The sequence below is a fragment of the Prionailurus viverrinus genome, chromosome X (assembly GCF_022837055.1).
Source record: "Prionailurus viverrinus isolate Anna chromosome X, UM_Priviv_1.0, whole genome shotgun sequence".
Classification (NCBI taxonomy): Eukaryota; Metazoa; Chordata; class Mammalia; order Carnivora; family Felidae; genus Prionailurus; species Prionailurus viverrinus.
Genome location: NC_062579.1, coordinates 105,630,588 through 105,650,825, shown reverse-complemented (window position 1 = coordinate 105,650,825; position 20,238 = coordinate 105,630,588). Strand labels below are relative to the sequence as shown.

The window sequence follows — 20,238 nt, the reverse complement described above, 5'->3', positions numbered from 1 at the left end:
ATTCTCCAATGGGGTAGTCAACTTTTCTATATGGGGAAAAGGGGAAATGGCGACAGAAGCTGTTACCCTTTGTGCAGATTCATCCGTTGCTTCCGGCATTGTTGCAGATGGAGGACGCTCAGTTGTCACTGCTACAGTTGATTTTCCCTCAAGACAATGGGCAGTTGTTTCTTTCCTTGTCACAGTAGCCTCATATCTTTGTGTTTTTGCAGACTCTGCTACGGGGGCCGTTGCCCCTCCACATGCAATCGTACCACTTGTCTCTGTTAGGATGGTCTCAGAAGCGCTCTCCTCAGTAGAAAAATTTGGTTCAGTGTCAGCAACGGTAGATGCACCTACTGGGGGAGCAACTGTCTCCCTTGGCGTTGAAAGAACCTCACTTCCAGCTGCTGTAGACATAGGGGTAGTTTTTAGTAGGAAGGTGGTGAGTTTAAACTCAGGCAGTGTGCTTACAGATGCGGGTCTTGAAACTGTGGAGAAGTTAACAAACAACCACGAAACCGTCGAGTTGGATAGAGCTGTTGTGTATCTGTCTGTAGTACCATCAGCGGTAATAAGAGCATCGGCGACAGGGGTAGCCTCACTTTCTGAGGGTGCTTCTGGTGGGAAACCAACAGGACTAGTTGTGGACGAATGTTCTGCATTAGAAGCACTCCCATGGAATGCTAGTGTCAGCAGGGTCTGGTCTGGCCTGGAAGCCCAAGTGGCTTCACCGGTGGAGAGTAGTTGGGCACCATCATCAGTTATGGATGTGGGACCAGACTCATATGCCTTGACTGTGGAAGCTGATCTAGTAGAATTCAAAGAGGGCATGTTTCCACCATCTGTGGGGGTATTCTGGGTATGTGTCGGCCCAGCTGTTGTGGGGGGGAGCACAGTTTCAGCCACCGTGGCGGCAGCTGTGACTCCAGGAGTCGAGGCTGGATGTGTAGTCTCAGCGTCACTAACTGTCTGTACATCCTGAGCTCCGGTGAATGGAGAGGATGTCCTGAAAGAAAGGGCCATAGAAGAGGCCTTTTCTGGTATGAAAGTAGATATCGTATCCTCCATTCTGGGTGAAGAGACGTCCTGGAAATCTATAGATGTCAATTCTGCCTCAGCTGTTCTTGGCACAGGCATCATCTCAACGGGCCTCGTTGGGGGTGGTTTTGAATGAACTGTAGATGTTATTTCTGTGTCAGTTATTGCCAGTGTCGATGCTGTCTGATTTCTAGGAAATACAGAATGCACTGGAGCAACTGTGGAGATGAGCACAGACCCGGGTGGGAATGCGGATACAGTCCCAACATGAGTAGCTGTAGCCGAAGTCTGTTCCACCGTGGGCCGAGGCACTGTTCCAGCATCTGTAGATGTAAGAAACTCCTGGCTAGCTGTGAAGATAGAAAGTGCCTCAATACCTGTGGATTTCTGCTTGGGCCAAGATGTTGTAGATACGGGTGTTGACTCAACAGATGAGAATACAGATGTTGTCTTCATAATGGCCGACTGAGATCCAGTCACTGAAGTTTTGGGTATAATTGAATCCTTGGTAAATCCAGATGTGTACGGAAAATTAGTAGCTGCAGTTTGAGGAAATGTCTCAGTAGCAATGGCTTCAGCCATTTTTGTTGTCCCGGTGCTCTCTGAAGATGGGGATTTAGTTATTTTCGTGGAATTGGTGGTAGCGCCTGTGGAGGTACCCTTGGTAGGCAGAGTGATGGCTGCTGAAGTTGACAAACTGTCTGCCGTGAATCTAGCAGTCCCCGCTACGGATGTCTTTAATAATTTGGGGGCGGTCACTGTTTCCAGAAGTGGAGACGTTGTATTGGAATATGATAGGGTTGCATAATCAGTTGCAAATACAGGCATGCTTTTAAACATCATTGTAGAAGAGTATACTGTCTCTTGCGGTTTTAGTCCAGTAACTTGGGATGGAGTTGTCACATCTATTTGCTGAGAAAGAGTTGTACTCATTTCTTGAGTTGTTATATTTTCATAAACAACTGAAAAATGAGAAAGCACGTGTTACTTTGGATTCAGCTTTGGGAATCAGAGACAATTCTGTTAGAAAGAGCTCTATAATTTTTTCTTATATTTTTAAGAGGAGATAAACATCTGATATAATCAAACCACTTGCCTACTTGGTTTTTCTTAAGATAATTTTCTACTTTCTAAAATCTCTATATTGTTCTCAAAAGGCCCTGGTTAAGTAACAAGTAGAAGGACATCCATTTCACAGTGTCTCCATTAAAAATTGGAGGCACCGCTAAAGGAGGGATGAATGCTAGAGTCACGTACTGATTAAGAGGTTTAGCGCTGGGAAATGCACCAATTTCTTGAAAGACACAAGTGATCAAGACTCACTTAAGAAGAACTAGGTAACTTGAATAGTCCCATATCTATCAAAGAAGTTGTACTGTGTAGTTAAAAGTCTTCCCAAAAGGAGGGACAGCTTTGGATTCAAATAGATGTAGTTTTAAATCCTGGTGCCATCATTTTTCATTATGTAACCCTGAACTAATTGTCTAACCTCTCTGTGCTGCAATTTCCTCCTCTCTAATGCGAAAAAATAACAGCTACCTTATAAGATTGTTTTGAGAACTGAGCTAATGCATATAAAACACTTAGCATAGCACCTGGCACACGGTAAGTGTTCAAAAAGAAATTTAACTGCCATAAAGGAAAGTTTCAGACTTGGTCAAATTTCTATTACTCTTCTAAGCTGTATAAAGATGTTTTGATCTGGAACCTCAAGCTTAAACTTCTTGAACATGCACTACACACACACACACACACACACACACACACACACACACATATTTGTCAATAATGTATGTACATATATATAATAAATTTGTATTATGTACATTCCAAGCATACACAAAAATAGAAATGTCAAAAGGATATGATAAAAATAAATAGAAATAGAAGCTTTATAATATCTTCTTCCTGCACTCTGATGTACTGTCTGTGTGCCCCCCTAGAATTGTGTACCTCACTTTGAAGACCACTGGGGCCTAGATTTTATCTCAATTCAAGTGAATTAAATTTAACAAGTATTATGAATGCTATTCTGGGTCGTGTGAGAAAGAAGTATATAGCTCTCACAGCATGATTCCTTCCCTCAAAGCGCTCACACTTACATTAGAAAAGTCTTATATTACTGAAATGTTTTTAGACAAAATATAACATAACATTTTTAAACAAAACACTGAAAACAATAAAAAATAATAGTACAGTGTATAATAAAGTGAACAATTTGGGGCGCCTGGGTGGCTCAGTCAGTTAAGTGTCCAACTCTTGATCTCAGCTCAGGTCTTGATCTTAGGGTCGTGAGTTCAAGTCCCATGTTGGGTTTTGCACTGGGCGTGAAGCCTACTTTAAAAATAAATAAATAAGGTGTGCCTGGGTGGCTCAGTCGGTTAAAAATCCGACTTCAGCTCAGGTCATGATCTCACAGATTATGAGTTTGAGCCCCGTGTCAGGCTGTGCTGACAGCTCGGAGCCTGGAGCCTGTTGCAGATCCTGTGTCTCCCTCTCTCTGTTCCTCCCCAACTCATGTTCTGTCTCTCTGCATCTCTCAAAGATAAATAAATGGGGAAAAAATTTTAGTAAATACATAAATAAAGTGAACAATGAAATATAACCAGGTTCCAAATGTCTCTGAATTGCAGTGGGAGAGCAGTGCAGTGAGAGATCAACACAGGCTTCAAACTAATGAGGAAGCTTTCTTCTAGAAGATGTTGGCCTTTGAGGAATGATGGGATTTGGGTAGAGAATCAAAGGCACGTGGCAATGAATGTGGAGGCAGCGGAAGATCAGTCTAGCTAGGAAGGAGTATGTTGGGTAGGGCTGGGAAAGAATGTCAGACTAGGATGTAGCTTGAAGGGGAGGGTGGAGAAACAGGTAACAGAAGATAACGTAGCAGCTTCCACACACTCACTATGAGCCAAGCGCCGTACTAAATGCTATCCCATTTCTTTTTTAGTAGTTTTCTTAAGTTTATTTATTTTTCTTAGTAATCTCTACATCCAACGTGGGGCTCAAACTCATGACCCCGAGATCAAGAGTTGTGTGCTCTTCCAAACGAGCCAGCCAGGCACCCCATGCTATCTCGTTTAATACACCTAACAACCTTATAAGGTGGATATTACCATTACTCCCACTTTAGAGGCGAAGAAACAGAGTATTGGCAACTTTACACGAATTGCTCAAGTTCACGGTTCAGACCAAGGTCTGTCATCCATGCTCTTAAGCACTCCACCCTTGGAAAGGATGTAGATTCTTGAGTGAGGAGAATGAAATGAATAAAAGTAGTCTTTAAAGCAAATGACTCTCGTGGCAGTGTACAGGATGGGTAGGAACAGGAAGGCACTGAAAGCAAGGAGATTCTTTAGGAGGCTGGTAGGGTCCTATTCCTCACCTCACTCCCATCAACTCTGAGCCAACCCGACTATCCATCGCCTCCATACTTGCACTTGAGAGGTCAAGCACTGCTGGCCGTGGTCACACAAGGGGATGAATTAGTGTTTCTATAAATTCCTGATCACCACCCCCAAATAAGCCTCTCACACTGCCCAGCCACCCTACTATTTTCTCTGCTCAATTTTTGCTACTACTCTCTACAATAACTATTTGAAGCCTTCCTCATTACCAAACTCTGCCCCCTCACCCCGTGTTTCTTCTGTAACTGTGCCCCTTACTTTATAGGACAAAATAATTGAAGTGATCAGAAACTCAGCTGTGCTACTGTCTCAGTTATCCCTCACCGGCAGGTATGGCTCCTTTTCTTAAGGAGCCTTTCCTTCCTGATTTAAAACATATTCCAGTCTCTTGTAACACAAAATAAAAGCCCTACATCGGGGGCGCCTGGGTAGTCCAGTCGGTTAAGTGTTCGACTCTTGATTTCGGCTCAGGTCATGATCTCACAGTTCGTGGGATCGAGCCCCGCATCGGGCTCTGCACTAACAGCGAGGAGCCTACCTGGGATTCTCTCTCTCCCTCTCCCTCTTCCCCTTCCTCCCTCTCTCTGTCTCTCCCTCTCTCTCCCTCTGTCTCTCAAAATAAATAAATAAACATTAAAAACAATAAAAGCCCCACATCCCTCTACAGGTACTGCCCTGTCTCCTTCTTCCACTTTAAAGAAAGTTTATCTATACTGGCTGTCTCCACCCTCCCCGGCTCCTTTCTTTAGCCCACACTGAACTGGGTTTTTTGTCATCATTCCACTGCACAACACCCACTAAGGCCACCAATGGCTTCCATAAGGACAAATACTATGGATACTTTTTCAGTCTTCATCTTACTTTACCTCTCGACAGTTTTGGACAATGTTGACCACTCCCTTCTTCTTAAAATACTCCTTTCATTGATTTCCGTGACGTAACATGCTCTTGGGCTTTCTCCTACTTCTCTGGCCACTCCTTTTCTATCTCTTTTGCAGACCCATCCTATTTAACCCAGTCATTAAACATTAGAGTTCCTCAAAGCTTGGTCCAAGCACCTCTTCTCTTCTCACCCTGTGGTTTCTTTCTTTCTTTTTTTAAAAATATTTATTTATTTTTGAGAGGGAGAGACAGAGCGTGAGCTGTGGAGGGGCAGAGAGAGAGAGGGAGACGCAGAATCCGAAGCAGGCTCCAGGCCCCCAGCGGTCAGCACGGAGCCCGACGAGGGGCTCGAACTCACAGACTGCGAGATCATGACCTGAGCTGAAGTCAGACGCCCAACCGACCGAACCACCCAGGCGCCCCCTCACCCTATGGTTTCTTCACACACCTCCATCTTCCAGTTTATACCTATACACAGATGAATGACAAAGTTGTATCTCTCGACCGGATCTCTATTCTGAGCTCCACATCTGTATACCCAATTGCTTACTTGACATCTGTTGGCTATCTCATTAACCCTTCCAACTCAGTATGCCCCAATTTGAACTCGGTCTTCTCTCCAAACTGGGTCCTCCGTCAGGACTCCCTCAGTGAATGGCATCATCATGCGTTCAGTTGCACAAGGCAAAATCCTCTCCCTCTGTCTCCTTCTTTTTCTCTCTCGCCTGCCATAGCCAACCCATAATTTTGTCCTATAACTCTTATCTCCCAAATAGCTCTTGACTCCATCTGTTTATCTCCATCTCTATCACTTACCACCCTGACCAAGCCCCCATTGGCCTCTCACCTGGACGACTGCACAGCCTCCCACCTGATCTCTGCTTCTGCTCTTGGTGCCCCTCCAGTCTCTTCCATAAGAAAATCAGGGTGATCTTTTTTGAAATGCAGATTTGATCATCTCTCTCTCTCTCACACACACACACACACACACACACACACACATTTAGCTCCCTTTAGTGGCCTTCCATTACTCCTAGGATTAAAAACAAATGTGTTTCTTAATAGAGCTTATAAAGCTATACACAGTTTGGCCCCTACCTACCGGTCCAGCCTCACTTTGCAGGACGTTTCTCCTTTGTTTCTTGGGCTTCGGCCCACCAGCCTCGTTTTAGTCCTCCAGTATTTGGCATTCTCTTTCCCACCACAAGACTACCCCCTGTGCTGCTCCCTGTACTTGGAATGTTCTTCCCATCCTTCTTCATTCGATTAACTTCTCCTCATCCTTCAGATCCAAGCTCATGCATCACTTCCTCAGGGAAGACTGCTACCTCCCTTCGCCTCCAGGACTGGATCAAACCAATCTATTCTAGGCTCTTATGACAGCCCGTACTTCTTTTTCACAGTAGTTGTCACATCTGCAGTTTTACACTGGTGTGTGCTTATCACTACTGTCTGTCTTCCCCACTACACCATGTGGGCAAGGACCGCCTCTTTCTTTGCTCACCAGTGTAACCTTAGTGCCTGGCATAGGGCCTGTCACATGGCAGGTGTCCAGTAAATATTTGCAGGCTAACTGAACAAGTGGATGACAAGGGGTTGGAATGAAATAAGTCATGCTGGGATTCCTAAAGGAAGAATTGACAGGTTAGAGTAACGAAGAAGCTTACGAGATGAAGAGGACGGAAATCTCAGAGAGCCCAAATTTTGCTTTTGGGCAACTTGGAGAATAGCAGTGATACTCATAGAAAATAGGAAAATTGGGAAGGCAGCCTCTCTCAGAAGAAAAATATGCAGTTCTGACTTGGGTAAGTGGAATTTGGGGTGAAGAACATCCACGTGAAAATGGTGCATAGTAAAATTCAAGACTGAGTCATAATTTTTCTCTGGTTCAGATCACCCAGAATGAAATCCTGCATATTTACCATTGGGAAGTTAGCATTTTGAATTTATCCACCTGGGAAGCCTATTACTTATGATGTAGAAATAATTATGGTGGGGTAGACAATCTACTAACTTGTCTCACTGTCTTGAGCATTAAAATTACCTTTAATTTGCATATATAGAAATTCTGAGATGTGTGTAGGATGTTCTTTAGGATTTTGTGGTCATTAGCAAGTAGAATGAATGGCAATCAGAAGTCTGCAACTGACTGTACAGTCAGAGTTGACAAAAGTCACACATGTATAAAGTCGCCACACACGTGTATAAGGGGAAAAGTCTACGTTATATAAAAAGCACTCTCCCACTTAATTTTCCAACATTGTTTCGATGATCAGAGATTCGCATTCTGTTAGGCCCCGTCGAGAAACTGCTACACTTCTACAGCACAATATTTATTTCAAGCTTTCTGCCTTCAAATTTGTCCGTAACTACAAGCAGAGGGAGAATTGTCAGGGTTTTTTGGTTTCCATTTTTGCAGATGGCTTTACCACAGCCAACTGGCTTAGCAAAGCTGTTAAAGTGTCACTTATATCACATTTGAGGAGTGTGGCATCCCAGAGCCTGAATCACTCTCTGTGAATACACTAATTGTTGAGAAAGAGTACACAATTTCCAGTTCTTTACAAATGATTCATGATGGAGCTGCATTTACTTTTTAGGAAAACAATAAAATACTGAATACCGCAAAAGTCCAAGTTATCTTCTTTGATGCAATATTCAAAAAGCACCGTTACAGGAGTCCTGATGAGTAACAGGAAACTCTTTCAGAACACAGAGGATGGGAGTTAGGTATGATATTTTTATCTGAAGAGGGCTGAGCTATAGATGTTAATTGTTATTAACACTTCCAGTAAGCGTCTCAAAAGAAGCATAAAACTTAGAAAAGGAAAAACAGATGAATTGAACAAAATTGTCAAGCAGGTGGCATTTTAAAGTAGCAGGTATCTCTTGGAAAATAATGCAACTTACATCACTTCACTTGAATCCGAAGCCTGGATTTATATTTCAGCAAACCTCCCATTGAATCTTTAAGATGAGAGTTTTTTCCCAGAGGGATTAGTGTACCAAGTTTTTCCTCTAGTGTCTTTATTAACAAATACTCAAGTCTTCCTTAATTAAAATCACAGAATCTTTTTTTTTAATGTTCACGTATTTTGAGAGAGAGCACACGAGCAGGGGAGGGGCAGAGAGGGATTCAGAGACAGAATCCAGAGCAAGCTCCACACTCGGCACGGAGCCCCACTCGGGGCTTGATCACGTCACCACAAGATCCTGACCTGAGCTGATATGAAGAGTCAGATGCTTAACTGACCGAAGCACCCAGGCACCTCCAATTCACACAATCCTAGAACTAAGTCTTGGAGACTGGATTCAACCACTTCATTTAGATATTAGGCCCAGAGAGGTACAGTGCTGACAGGATGAGATTTCCACAGATGGAAAAAGTAGAGAAGTAAGACAGTACATGTCAGTGTTTCAATTATCTAGTACCCATAAGTGCATGCCCTCAATTTACACAGAACCACCACAAACCTAGGAGAAAGAAGAGACTCTACCTTAAAAAAAAAAAAACAAGGAAAGACAAACTTAGATAATAAAAGCCAAGTTCTGCACATGCTGAATAGCTCAAGAATAAGCAATCGTCCAAAATAATGAGACATAAACCTTAGAAGAGAGTATCACTGTGCTAAACCAAAACAGAAAGGTGCCCTTGCAGGCCTGGGCATTGAAACTCAATGGGAGTCCCAAATTATAGCCATGCCCTGAAACAATACCTGCCTTGAAGAATCATTCATATTCCAAATAAAGGCAATCCAATCAAACGTCAATAGCTTTTTAACCAAGATTTATAGGAATTAAAGATTATTTCAAACCCCAAGTCTGCCAATGAATTACAGTGGGTTAGCAAAGATGTTCAACTGATACAGAAAAAGCATTTGACAAAATCGCACGTCCATCCATGATAAAATCCCTTGGCAAGTTAGGAACGGACAGCATTTATATCAACCTGATAAAGAACATAACCAAGAAACTTACATATAAAATCAACCATAATGGTGAAAGACTGAATGTCTTCCCTCCAAGACTGGGAACAAGGCAAGAATGTCTGCTCTCACCACTTCTAGTCAACATACTATTGGAAGCAGAGACATTCCAGTAAGAAGAGAAAGAAATAAAAGGCATTGCAGGAACGCCTGGCTGACTCAGTAGAGCATGCAACTCTTAATCTCAGGGTTGTGAGTTTGAGCCCCATGTTGGGGGGTAGAGTTTACTTAATAAAAAAAAATTAAGTCATTGAAGATTACATGATTGTCCATGTTGAAAATCCCAAGGAATCTTTAAAAAAAAAACAAAAACAAAAAACTCTTGAAACTTAGAAGTGAGTTCAGCAAGGCTGGATGGTACAAAATGAGCACTAAGCCAAGAGTTCTTAGGCTTGACACCAAAAGCATGATCCACAAAAAGAAAAACTGATAAATTGGACTTCATCAAAACTAGAAGCTTTTGCTCCATGAAAGCCCGTGTAAAAAGGATCATAAAAAGCAATCTACAGACTAGGAGAAAATATTTGCAAAACATATATCCAACTAAGGACTAGAATATATAAAGAATTCTCAAGACTCAACAGTAAAACAAATCCAATTTTTAAAACTAGGCAAAAGACATGAATAGCTCACTGAAGAAGATGTACAGATGGCAAATAACCATAGAAAACGGTGTTCAACATCATAAGGCACCAGGGAAATGTAAATTAAAACCATAACGAAACATCACTACACACTACCAGAATGGCTAAAATAATAAATGCTGGCAAGTATGGAGAGAAAATGCATAACTCATCCATTGCTGGTAGGAATATAAGAAGGTACTGGCACTTTGGAAAACAGCCTGACAGTTTCATAGAAAACTAAACGTGCAACTACCATACAGCTCAGCAATGACGCTACTGGGCATTTGTCCCAGAGAAAGGAAAATTTGTGTTTACACAAAAACCTGTACACAAAGACTGTAGCAGGGTGTGGTGGGGGGTTTTTGAGGGGTGGCTATAGCCAAAACCTGGAATCAGTCCAAATGCCCTTTAATGGGTGAATGTCTAAACAAACTGTGGAAAATCCATACCATGGAATCCTACCCAGCAATAGAAAGGAACAAACTATGGATACACACAACCTGGAGGAAACTCAAGGGAATAATGCTGATGGGGGTGGGGGGGGTGGGGCAGAGCCAATGCCAAAAGGTTACACACTGTCTGATTCCATTTATTAACATTTTTGAAATGACAAACTTTTATTTTTTTTTTAAATTTTTTTTCAACGTTTTTATTTATTTTTGGGACAGAGAGAGACAGAGCATGAACGGGGGAGGGGCAGAGAGAGAGGGAGACACAGACTCGGAAACAGGCTCCAGGCTCTGAGCCATCAGCCCAGAGCCTGACGCGGGGCTCGAACTCACGGACCTCGAGATCGTGACCTGGCTGAAGTCGGACGCTTAACCGACTGCGCCACCCAGGCGCCCCGAAATGACAAACTTTTAGAAATTGTGGACATGGGGCGCCTGGGTGGCCCAGTCGGTTAAGCGTCCGACTTCAGCCAGGTCACGATCTCGAGGTCCGTGAGTTCGAGCCCCGCGTCAGGCTCTGGGCTGATGGCTCAGAGCCTGGAGCCTGTTTCCGAGTCTGTGTCTCCCTCTCTCTCTGCCCCTCCCCCGTTCATGCTCTGTCTCTCTCTGTCCCAAAAATAAATAAAAACGTTGAAAAAAAATTTAAAAAAAAAAATAAAAAAAAAGAAATGGTGGACAGATGAGGGGTTTTCAAGGGTTAGGGAGGTGGGGGGCAGAGGGAAGTGGGGAGAAAGGCAGGAGAGAAGTGGGTGTGTTTATAAAGGGCAACAGGAAGGATCCCTGCAGTATTGAAAGTGTTCCCTGCCTTGACTGTGGTGCTAGATGCACAAATCAACACAGGGGATAGAATTATGTAGAACTTAATACACGCAAATGGGTACAAGTATTAAACTAGAGAAATCTGAATACGGTTAGCAAGTTGTATCGACATCCACATTCTGGTCGTTATGCTATAGCTTTGTAAAAGGTTACTCTTGGGGAAAACAGAGCAAATTGTACAAGGGATCTCCAGCTGCATGTGACTCTACAGGTATCTCGATTGAAAAAAAAAAAAAAGGCAAATGCAAAAGCCCACACCGTGCAGGTAGTTGAGTGATAACTGAATGTCCATTCCTACTGGAAGGACCACAGAAGCCATGAAGTCTGGCCTCCATCTTTGAAGGGCTTGCAAACATGTTTTGCCACATTCATTCTGTTTCCACTTGTGAACAAGTGATCATTTGCACAAATGATTTGCATGAGCTTTGGTATTTCTGTATTAAAGTGGGGATAATCCACGCTAATTCACAGGGGCCTGTGGGCTTAATTGCCATTTGCTCCTTCACTCTAGACAAAATTGTATTATTGTAATCATTGGGAGCCAGAGAACAGAGGTATAGAGTAGCTGAATATTTATGAGGCATTTTGTTGCAGGTGTACCTGCCAACAGAATATTAAGTAGAACATTTGCTAAGGTACCAAATTCTGCTTATGCTTTGGGTATATCACCTCATATTAAATCTTTGTGGTTTTCTAGCCTACATATTGCATCTGGCTTTTTCTTCCAATCACGACCTTTGGAAATATAATTCAGAATGTGTTTATTAGATTTGTGAGAGATAATAGTGACCAGAAACTGCTACAGACAGATCTGCCCATGGGGCAGAAGAAATACAAAACGAGCATCTTTAAGATGATGACAAAAATATACATGTTTCAAAATGGTGTCTGTATTCAGTTTCCAGGAAAGGACATGAAAAATGAATCCTGAGACAGGGAGAGAGACAGGTGAAACCTTCTATCTCTGAATCTATAGGAGAACGTCACCCTGTGCAGGGGAATACAAATAAGGAAGTTCAAGGAAACTACAAACAGCCTCTGCTTACCTTTCGTGATAAAAAAACGAGGATAGCCCAGAGACTTGATATACAAGGGCCAAACCAAATTGCCTTTTAGCTAGTAGAACCCATCGCTATGGAATCTTTCCTATCAGAGCTGATAATTGCTTAGCGGGCTTAATAGTGGGCCAAAGGCCTCAGAAAGTGCATGAATGATATAATCAATCTCTGCATATTCTAAGAATGGTTAGTTCACAGTAATTCTAAAGCAGCTGGAGCATTAGATCTCTTAATAAACCTGAGCAAATCAATAGCTCCACCGATACAGGGGCTCTGAGTTTCGATACAGTGCAGCTTTCCCGGGATGGGCTTGGTTCATGTTATTCCACTCTTTTCCAAGGGGATTTCTCAACTCCATAACCAGGGGCTCATTTCATCTGAGCGCCTTTGGGAAGACTCTTCGTCTTCGTACATTCACAACTCAGAACAAATCCTTTGCCGGATCATGTGTCTGAGCTAAGATTAGGCAATTATACTCAACATAACCTGGAGAGGAAATTCAGGTTGTGCTCAGTCCCTAATGGTCACCTCAAGAAATTCCTGTCACCAACCATTCCTTTTTAAAACACTGTAGACTTTGTCACAGCTGAAACCTGGAAATAACTTCAAAGTCCTTCAAAGAGAGGTCATCGAATAAATTATAGGAGACCCTTACTCTCTCATACTAACCCACACCCTCCTCCCAAAAAATCAGGCAACTCTATGTTCTGTATTTTCGGATATGGGAATGCCTCCAAAATATATGATTAAATGGATTTTTAAAACAGATACGAAGACTATGCACATAATGATGATCCCAACTGTGAAAAAGAAAAACAAAGACTATTTACAGGTAAACCAAGCTTTACATTGTGTCTGCAAGGATACAGAAGACATTGTTAACATTCATCACTTTCAGGGAGAGGAACTTAAGGCAAGAGGTTGACGAGAAAGGAGGCTTTTACTTTTTTTTTTTAATTTATTTTTTTAATTTTTTTTTAACGTTTATTTATTTTTGGGACAGAGAGAGACAGAGCATGAACGGGGGAGGGGCAGAGAGAGAGGGAGACACAGAATCGGAAGCAGGCTCCAGGCTCTGAGCCATCAGCCCAGAGGGAGGCTTTTACTTTTAATTTATGTCCTTACTCATTGTTTGAATTTTTACCAGTGTATCTATTGCTTTTACTTTAAAAAATAAATCCATCTTTTAAAAAAATTTTGTGGGAATGCAAGCTGGTGCAGCCACTCTGGAAAACAGTATGAAGTTTCCTCAAAAAACTAAAAATAGAACTACCCTACGACCCAGCAATTGCACTACTAGGCATTTATCCACGGGATACAGGTGTGCTGTTTCGAAGGGACACATGCACCCCCATGTTTATAGCCGTACTATCAACAATAGCCAAAGTATGGAAAGAGCCCAAATGTCCATCAATGGATGAATGGATACAGAAAATGTGGTATATATATACAATGGAGTATTACTCGGCAATCAAAGGGAAGGAAATCTTGCCGTTTGCAACTATGTCGATGGAACTGGAGGGTATTGTGCTGAGTGAGGTCAGTCAGTCAGAGAAAGACGGAGATCATACGACTTCACTCATATGAGGACTTTGGGAGACAGGGAAGATGGGCATAAAGGAAGGGAAGCAAAAATGATATGGGGACAGGGAGGGGGACAAAACAGAGGAGACTCACAGATGTGGAGAGCAAACTGGGGGTTGCTGGAGGGGTTGTGGGAGGGGGGATGGGCTAAACGGGTCAGGGGCACTAAGGAATCTACTCCTGAAATCATTGTTGCACTAGATGCTAACTAATTTGGATGTAAATTTTTTTTTTGGATGTAAATTTTAAAAAATAAAAAATAAAATGAAAAAAATAAAAAAGAATTTTTGCTACTCAATAAAAAAATAAAATAAAATAAAAATAAAAATAAAAAAATTTTGTAATGTTTATTTCTTTTTGAGAGAGACAAAACACGAGTGGCGGAGGGGCAGAAAGAGAGGGAGACACAGAATCCAAAGCAGGCTCCAGGCTCTGAGCTGTCAGCGCAGAGACCGATGCAGGGCTCGAACTCATGAACCGTGAGATCATGACCTGAGCCAAAGTTGCACGTTTAACTGACTGAGCCACCCAGGCACCCCCAAAAGAAACCCATGTTTTTTTTAAATTTTTTTTAATGTTTTTATTTTTGAGACAGAGAGAGGCAGAGCATGAGCAGGGGAGGGGCAGAAAGAGAAGGAGACACAGAATCCGAAGCAGCCTCCAGGCTCTGCACTGTCAGCACAGAGCCCGACACGGGGCTCGAACTCACGGACTATGAGATCATGACCCGAGCCGAAGCCGGACGCCCAACCGACTGAGCCACCCAGGCGCCCCAAAAGAAACCCATCTTAATGAATAGTTAAATTAATAAAATAGCTAGTAAAAATGGTAAATCAATTTAAATTGCTAAAGCTTATGTTCTTTTCCCTTGCAATTCTACTTTTACTAATGTGCCCTATGAAATTGCTAGCCCACGTATACCTAGATGTACGTACAAGGAAATTTATTACAGCATTATTTGTAACTGCAAAAAATTGGAAGCAACTTAAATGCCCATCAGTAGTGAGTTAAATAAATCATAGTACATCTATACAATGGATAAATGCAGCCCTAAAAACAGATGAGGTTGATCTAAATGTACTGATACATCCATGATAATATTAAGTTAAAATACATCAAATGATAAAATAATACGTATGTACGCATATATTATTTTTGTTTTTTTGTTTTTTTGGTTTTTTTTTAACGTTTTTTTTTTTTTTTTTGAGACAGAGAGAGAGACAGAGCATGAACGGGGGAGGGGCAGAGAGAGAGGGAGACACAGACTCGGAAACAGGCTCCAGGCTCTGAGCCATCAGCCCAGAGCCCGACGCGGGGCTCGAACTCACGGACTGCGAGATCGTGACCTGGCTGAAGTCGGACGCTTAACCGACTGCGCCACCCAGGCGCCCCTGGTTTTTTTTTGAAAACAAAACACACACGCACAAGCACACATTATAAATCTATAGAAAAAAATCTAAAAGAATAGATACCTCTGTGGAGAGGGTGTGGAGTAGGTTTTACTTTATATTCATGTACTTTGTCTTGTTTGAGTTTATATTATAGTAAACTCCATATAATAAACAACCATAATGTATTGCATTTGTAATTTTTTTAAGCTTTTCTTTTTTTTTTTTTTTTTTGAGAGAGAGAGGGCTCAAGTGAGCGAGGGGCATAGAGAGGGAGAGAGAGAATCTCACAAGGGGTAGAGAGAGGGAGGGAGAGAGAGGGTTGGCGGGGGAGAGAGAAGTGGGGCTCACCCAAAGTGGGCTTGAACTCACAAACTGAGATCATGACCTAAGCTGAAGTCAGACGCTTAACCGACTAAGCCACCCAGGCACCCCTATTTTTTCTTCTTTGAAGTAGGCTCCATGCCCAACGTGGGGATTGAACTCACAACCCTGAGATCAAGAGTCACATGCTCTACCAACTGAGCCAGCCAGGCACCACCTGCATTTGTAATTTCTAAAACCGAAGAAAAGATGCTTAAAAATGACTCCAAAATTAAATTGCTAATGACTGGCAACTTGCTGTTGTTATTATTTATCACTGTGTTGTCTAAATATTCCAGAGACATCTCCAACTATAGTGAATGCTTGCTTATTAAGTCCAGGTAGGGTTCGTGGTTTTCAGGAAATGTTCCCCAAAAGCCTTGTTCTCATGAATATATAAATATATACATATATAATTTATGTGTCAATAGATTTATTGAGATTTGTAACCTAGCAATGTGCTCATTAAAATTTATTTGTTAAAGGTCATCATCCTTCTATGGACCATAAATACCAGTTTATTAGGCAAAAGCTGAAGCTAGGCATGTTGTAATCACTCCTATTTATTCATGTAACTGCCCCCTTTTCCCCATATGTCATGTGGCCAGGACGGAGGTAGAAATTCTGTGGTGTTACAGCTCCTTCTGTGGTGAGCTGCAGCCAGTAGCCGAATCGCCCCAGGTGGGTTATTAGCACCAGCAAATCCCTTCAAAGGAAGCTTGTAAAACAGTGGTCATAATCTTTTGGGGGCCACAGACCCCTAGACATAGTCCTGCACGGTGCGGGGGTGAAAGAACACGAGCTTTGCAACAGGACAAATCTTTGCTCACATCTCAGCTCCGCTAATTTAATTGGTGACATCAAGCAACTTACTTAACCTCTTTGAGCCTCTCTTTCCTCATCTGTAACATGCCTGGTACAGGGAAAGAACTTCGTAAAATGTAGCAATTTATCAAAATACTTTTGAATATGATGGAAACTATAGACTTCGTCCTCAGGAAAAAAGAATCCATCTTGCATTTTTAGTATGTTGCATGCAATTTCAAGGGCTTTGCCCACCCATCGAGGCCATTCTGGACCTCTGGACCCCTGGTCTAAGGTTTAGAAAGAACATTTGAAGAAACCTGAATAGTAGAAATAATCTTTTCTACTCCTTTTGCTGGTTGTCATTTCAGATTGTGTTTTCTTTTCCTTTTTGTTGTGTTGGATTATTTGTGTATTATGCCTATCAGGACTCAATCAGACCAAGAAGATAGATTGTACATTAAAGAGTGTACAACAGAGCAAAGTAAATGGGGGTTGTCTAGCACTTTAACGCATCAGTTAGATTTAGCATTTTACCAACAAAGTGGTAGAAAAGGTCATGGCAATTCACTAGCCAGATTAGGTTTTCAAAAACCACTCCTGAGCATATGGATTTAATAGAGCCATACTTCCGGTTCTTTAGATCAAAGATAAAGTTACTTTAAACTGCTTTGGGTGAGCTGTTCAGGCTTAACCTGCTAGTCCTTAGCTCCTTTTTGTAATCAGAGCCAGCTAGGACTATTCTCTTTTATTTCCAAGGCTTCAGAAAAGAGAAAAACCAAATGCCTTCAGGTAGTCACCCAAAGGAATAGCATTCCGGTTCCTTTGCTTTAGTCTGATCTCCAAGAAACACAGAAACCCTCTGGAATGCACCTCTGCCATTAAATCAAACAGTACCCAGACACTGGTGAAAACATATCTATATAATCTGTGAGAGCCTATTAAGCATGGGTCTAGCCCTCATTCCCTTGATACCTCTCCCCCAAATCCATAAGAATCGTCAATAAAACCTAAAAATGAGTGAACATTTCAGGAAATGAGAAAAAAAAAATCCCATCTGGATGTTGTTATCACTGACTTTACCCACACTCAGGACCTGCTACTGCTGAGGGTGGAAAAGATTGGATTTGAGGGGAGAATGGGGTTGTACAGAGAAAAGCAACCCTATATTTTCTCATCGAAATTGGAAAGAAGGAGAAAAATAACATGCGTCATTCCAAAAAGCCAGTTTTGTTACAAGAACTCCATCCCAAACAGTTCTCTAACATCATCATTGCTCACAAAAGAAAAATGAATTGGTTTATAAATCCCATTGCTTGCTAAAAAGGACCCAGGACTCCTTGGTAAAATGGCTGATTCTTGAGCTTAGCAGAAAAAGTACAAGATGAGCCTATAACATCCTGTTGTGCTGAAACTAAGGAAATACTCAAAAAAAAAAAAAAAAGCTGGGAACATGTCAAAAGGACACAGGAGCCAGATGGAAGGACTCCCACTGGCCAAAAGAGGGCCAATTTGAACATCAAAATAGATGATAGCAACAGATTGTAACCCATCGAATAAGGGAAGAATCCATGAGTTCGTGTTGGTATAAACACATAAACAATGGAAGGAATATATAAGTAAATGTGGAAGAAGAAAACACTCTCCCTTACAATAAAATACGAACTAATACATGTTGAAAAACAATGGAGTTTTAAAAATCATCACTTTGCAACCAAGTCACTGAGGCAAGAATCATCAATAGATGTAAAACTACTGGGTGAAAGTTTGCTAATAATGGGATGTTTACATAGCCTCCAGATATTCCCCCCGGAAATTAGTTAATTACAAAGGGGAAAATAGGAACTGCACAGTGGAGAAATCTAGAATCATCGTCAGAATCAAATGATCATCGCCAGTAGTGGGAAAAATTGGCATCATGAAAGACAGGAAAGGACTAAGGATCTGTTCCAGATTCATCTAACGAGACGTGGTAACTAACTGCGATGCATGATCTTGAATTGGATTCTGGACCAAGCAAAAAATAGCTATAAAAGAAATTAGTAGGATAATTGGTTAAATTTGAATATGGAGTATGAATTAGATATTCGTGCTGTATCGGTGTTCCACAAAGAGAATGTCCTTATTCTAAAGAAGTACACACTGAGATATTTTGAGACATTTAGGGGTAATGAGGCATTATGTCTGCAACTTACTCTCAAATGATTAAGAAACAGGGTGTGTGCGTGTGTGTGTGTGTGTGTGTGTGTGTGTGTGTGTGTGAATGGAGGAAGAAAGACAAGGAAAAAGAAGAATAAAACATGGGGAAAATGTAATAGTGAATGTGGGTAAAGAACATATTGAAGTTCTCTGTCCTGTTGTAATTTTTCTGCAAGCTTGAAACCATATCAAAATAAAACACACACAAAAAAGGAAAGAAAATAGTATTTGTCCTACATTAAAAAAAAAAAAAAAGATGACAAAACGGTGGCAACCGTGGGCCCCTCTGAAGAAAACAGAGCCTTGGCCAAGAGTGGGTCATCCAGAGCAGCAAGCAGACGACTGCATCAGCACAACCCTTGCCTAGGAGGACAATTCAGAAGTTACTCACAGCAGCGCAGTCTCATGTCAACAGTTGGGATGATCTTGTTGATGAGCCAAACATCTTCTTCCCAACTAACTACGTTTCCACCCAAACACTTCATAAAGTCCTCATTTTCCAGGACATGGTCCCAGAGTTGAAAGTAGTACAAGCTGCCAGCGAAGCCAGGCAGTGGGCTTTTAACCTGGCTGTCCCAGTTCTTGAGAAAATGTCCTAGAATCAGAGTCCCGTTAGGTGTCAGGCTTTGTGGTTGATCCATCACTACCAGTATCCTTTCTGTATTCAGGAAGAGCTCTAATCTGCCCTTGACACCATCCCATAGCAAGCAGATTGTATGCCACTGAAACGGAGCCAGTTGGTAACGGATATAAAAAGTCTTCCCCAAGTTGGACAGTATTAGCTGCTGATGGTCTCCTGCAAGTCCAAGGTCTATGTCTTCTCTGCCCAGGAAGGTGTTATTAGTAATATAGGAGAAGGCCATCCAATCGCTTGATTTGTCATCCACGAATACCAGGTCAATGCATGCTGTGAATCGACTGAGTTCAGGAACCGTGTTGGTCAGGCTCACGTACGTGTCAGCTCTTCCATAAAAATCCAGTCTTTTTCCTTTCAGTGAAAGTGCATCTGTCCAAATTTGGGGATAGGGGAAAGAGAAAGCAAATGAAATTTCAGTAACAAAAATTCAATTTTATCATCTTTGGCCACATAGTCATATCCAGGTTACACAATACCATTATGAGTCAATACTGCTGCAAAACAGCCCAAATAATGGAGATACACAAATCATCTCTGTTTGACATTGGCATGTGACATTTTTTGGCAGAAGAGTTTCTTCCTAATTATATTTTGCCTGCGCTAATATGAAAAGTCAGATTAGTGTTCCCAGAGCACACACCAGCTGGACATTTCGGGGAGGCAGCTAGAAGTATGTAAGTAGTTGGCAGGGAAGAGGCCAAAGAAAAGGCAGCTTGGACTTAAAATTTGCTGCACATAATCTTCGCTCGTGTAATCAAAAGATAGCTATTTCCATCTACCTAACTGCCTTATTATATTCATGGTGCAACAGCAATTTATTTCTCCAATGCCTTTTCCTGAGCCAAATTACTTGATTTATTCTGTCTCTGGAGACTGCGTCTCGCTGAAGGCACCGACAGGGGCCCAGAGGGTGACCAGGCGGACAATACCGAAGCTTCAAGGCTTCTGTCTGCACTCAGAAATAAGATAAATGGCACTGCCTTGAATGTACCCCAATTCCCCCCTTCCAGCTCCTCACC

At 41.9% G+C, this 20,238-nt stretch overlaps 1 protein-coding gene and 1 non-coding gene across 2 annotated transcripts in view; both read right to left on the bottom strand.

The window, feature by feature from the left end:
- Window positions 1-15,679: 15,679 nt before the first annotated feature.
- On the bottom strand, window positions 15,680-15,752 carry TRNAK-CUU (transfer RNA lysine (anticodon CUU)). The gene has a single exon. It is a non-coding gene; the product is annotated as a tRNA-Lys (tRNA).
- Window positions 15,753-18,888: 3,136 nt separating this feature from the next.
- LOC125157347 (adhesion G-protein coupled receptor G4-like) overlaps window positions 18,889-20,238 on the bottom strand; it is a 38,956-nt gene continuing 37,606 nt past the window's right edge. The window contains exon 5 of the mRNA XM_047843964.1: window positions 18,889-19,588. Coding sequence (XP_047699920.1) covers window positions 18,966-19,588 — 623 coding nt within the window. The 3' untranslated portion in view covers window positions 18,889-18,965. The remainder of the gene's footprint in view (window positions 19,589-20,238) is intronic.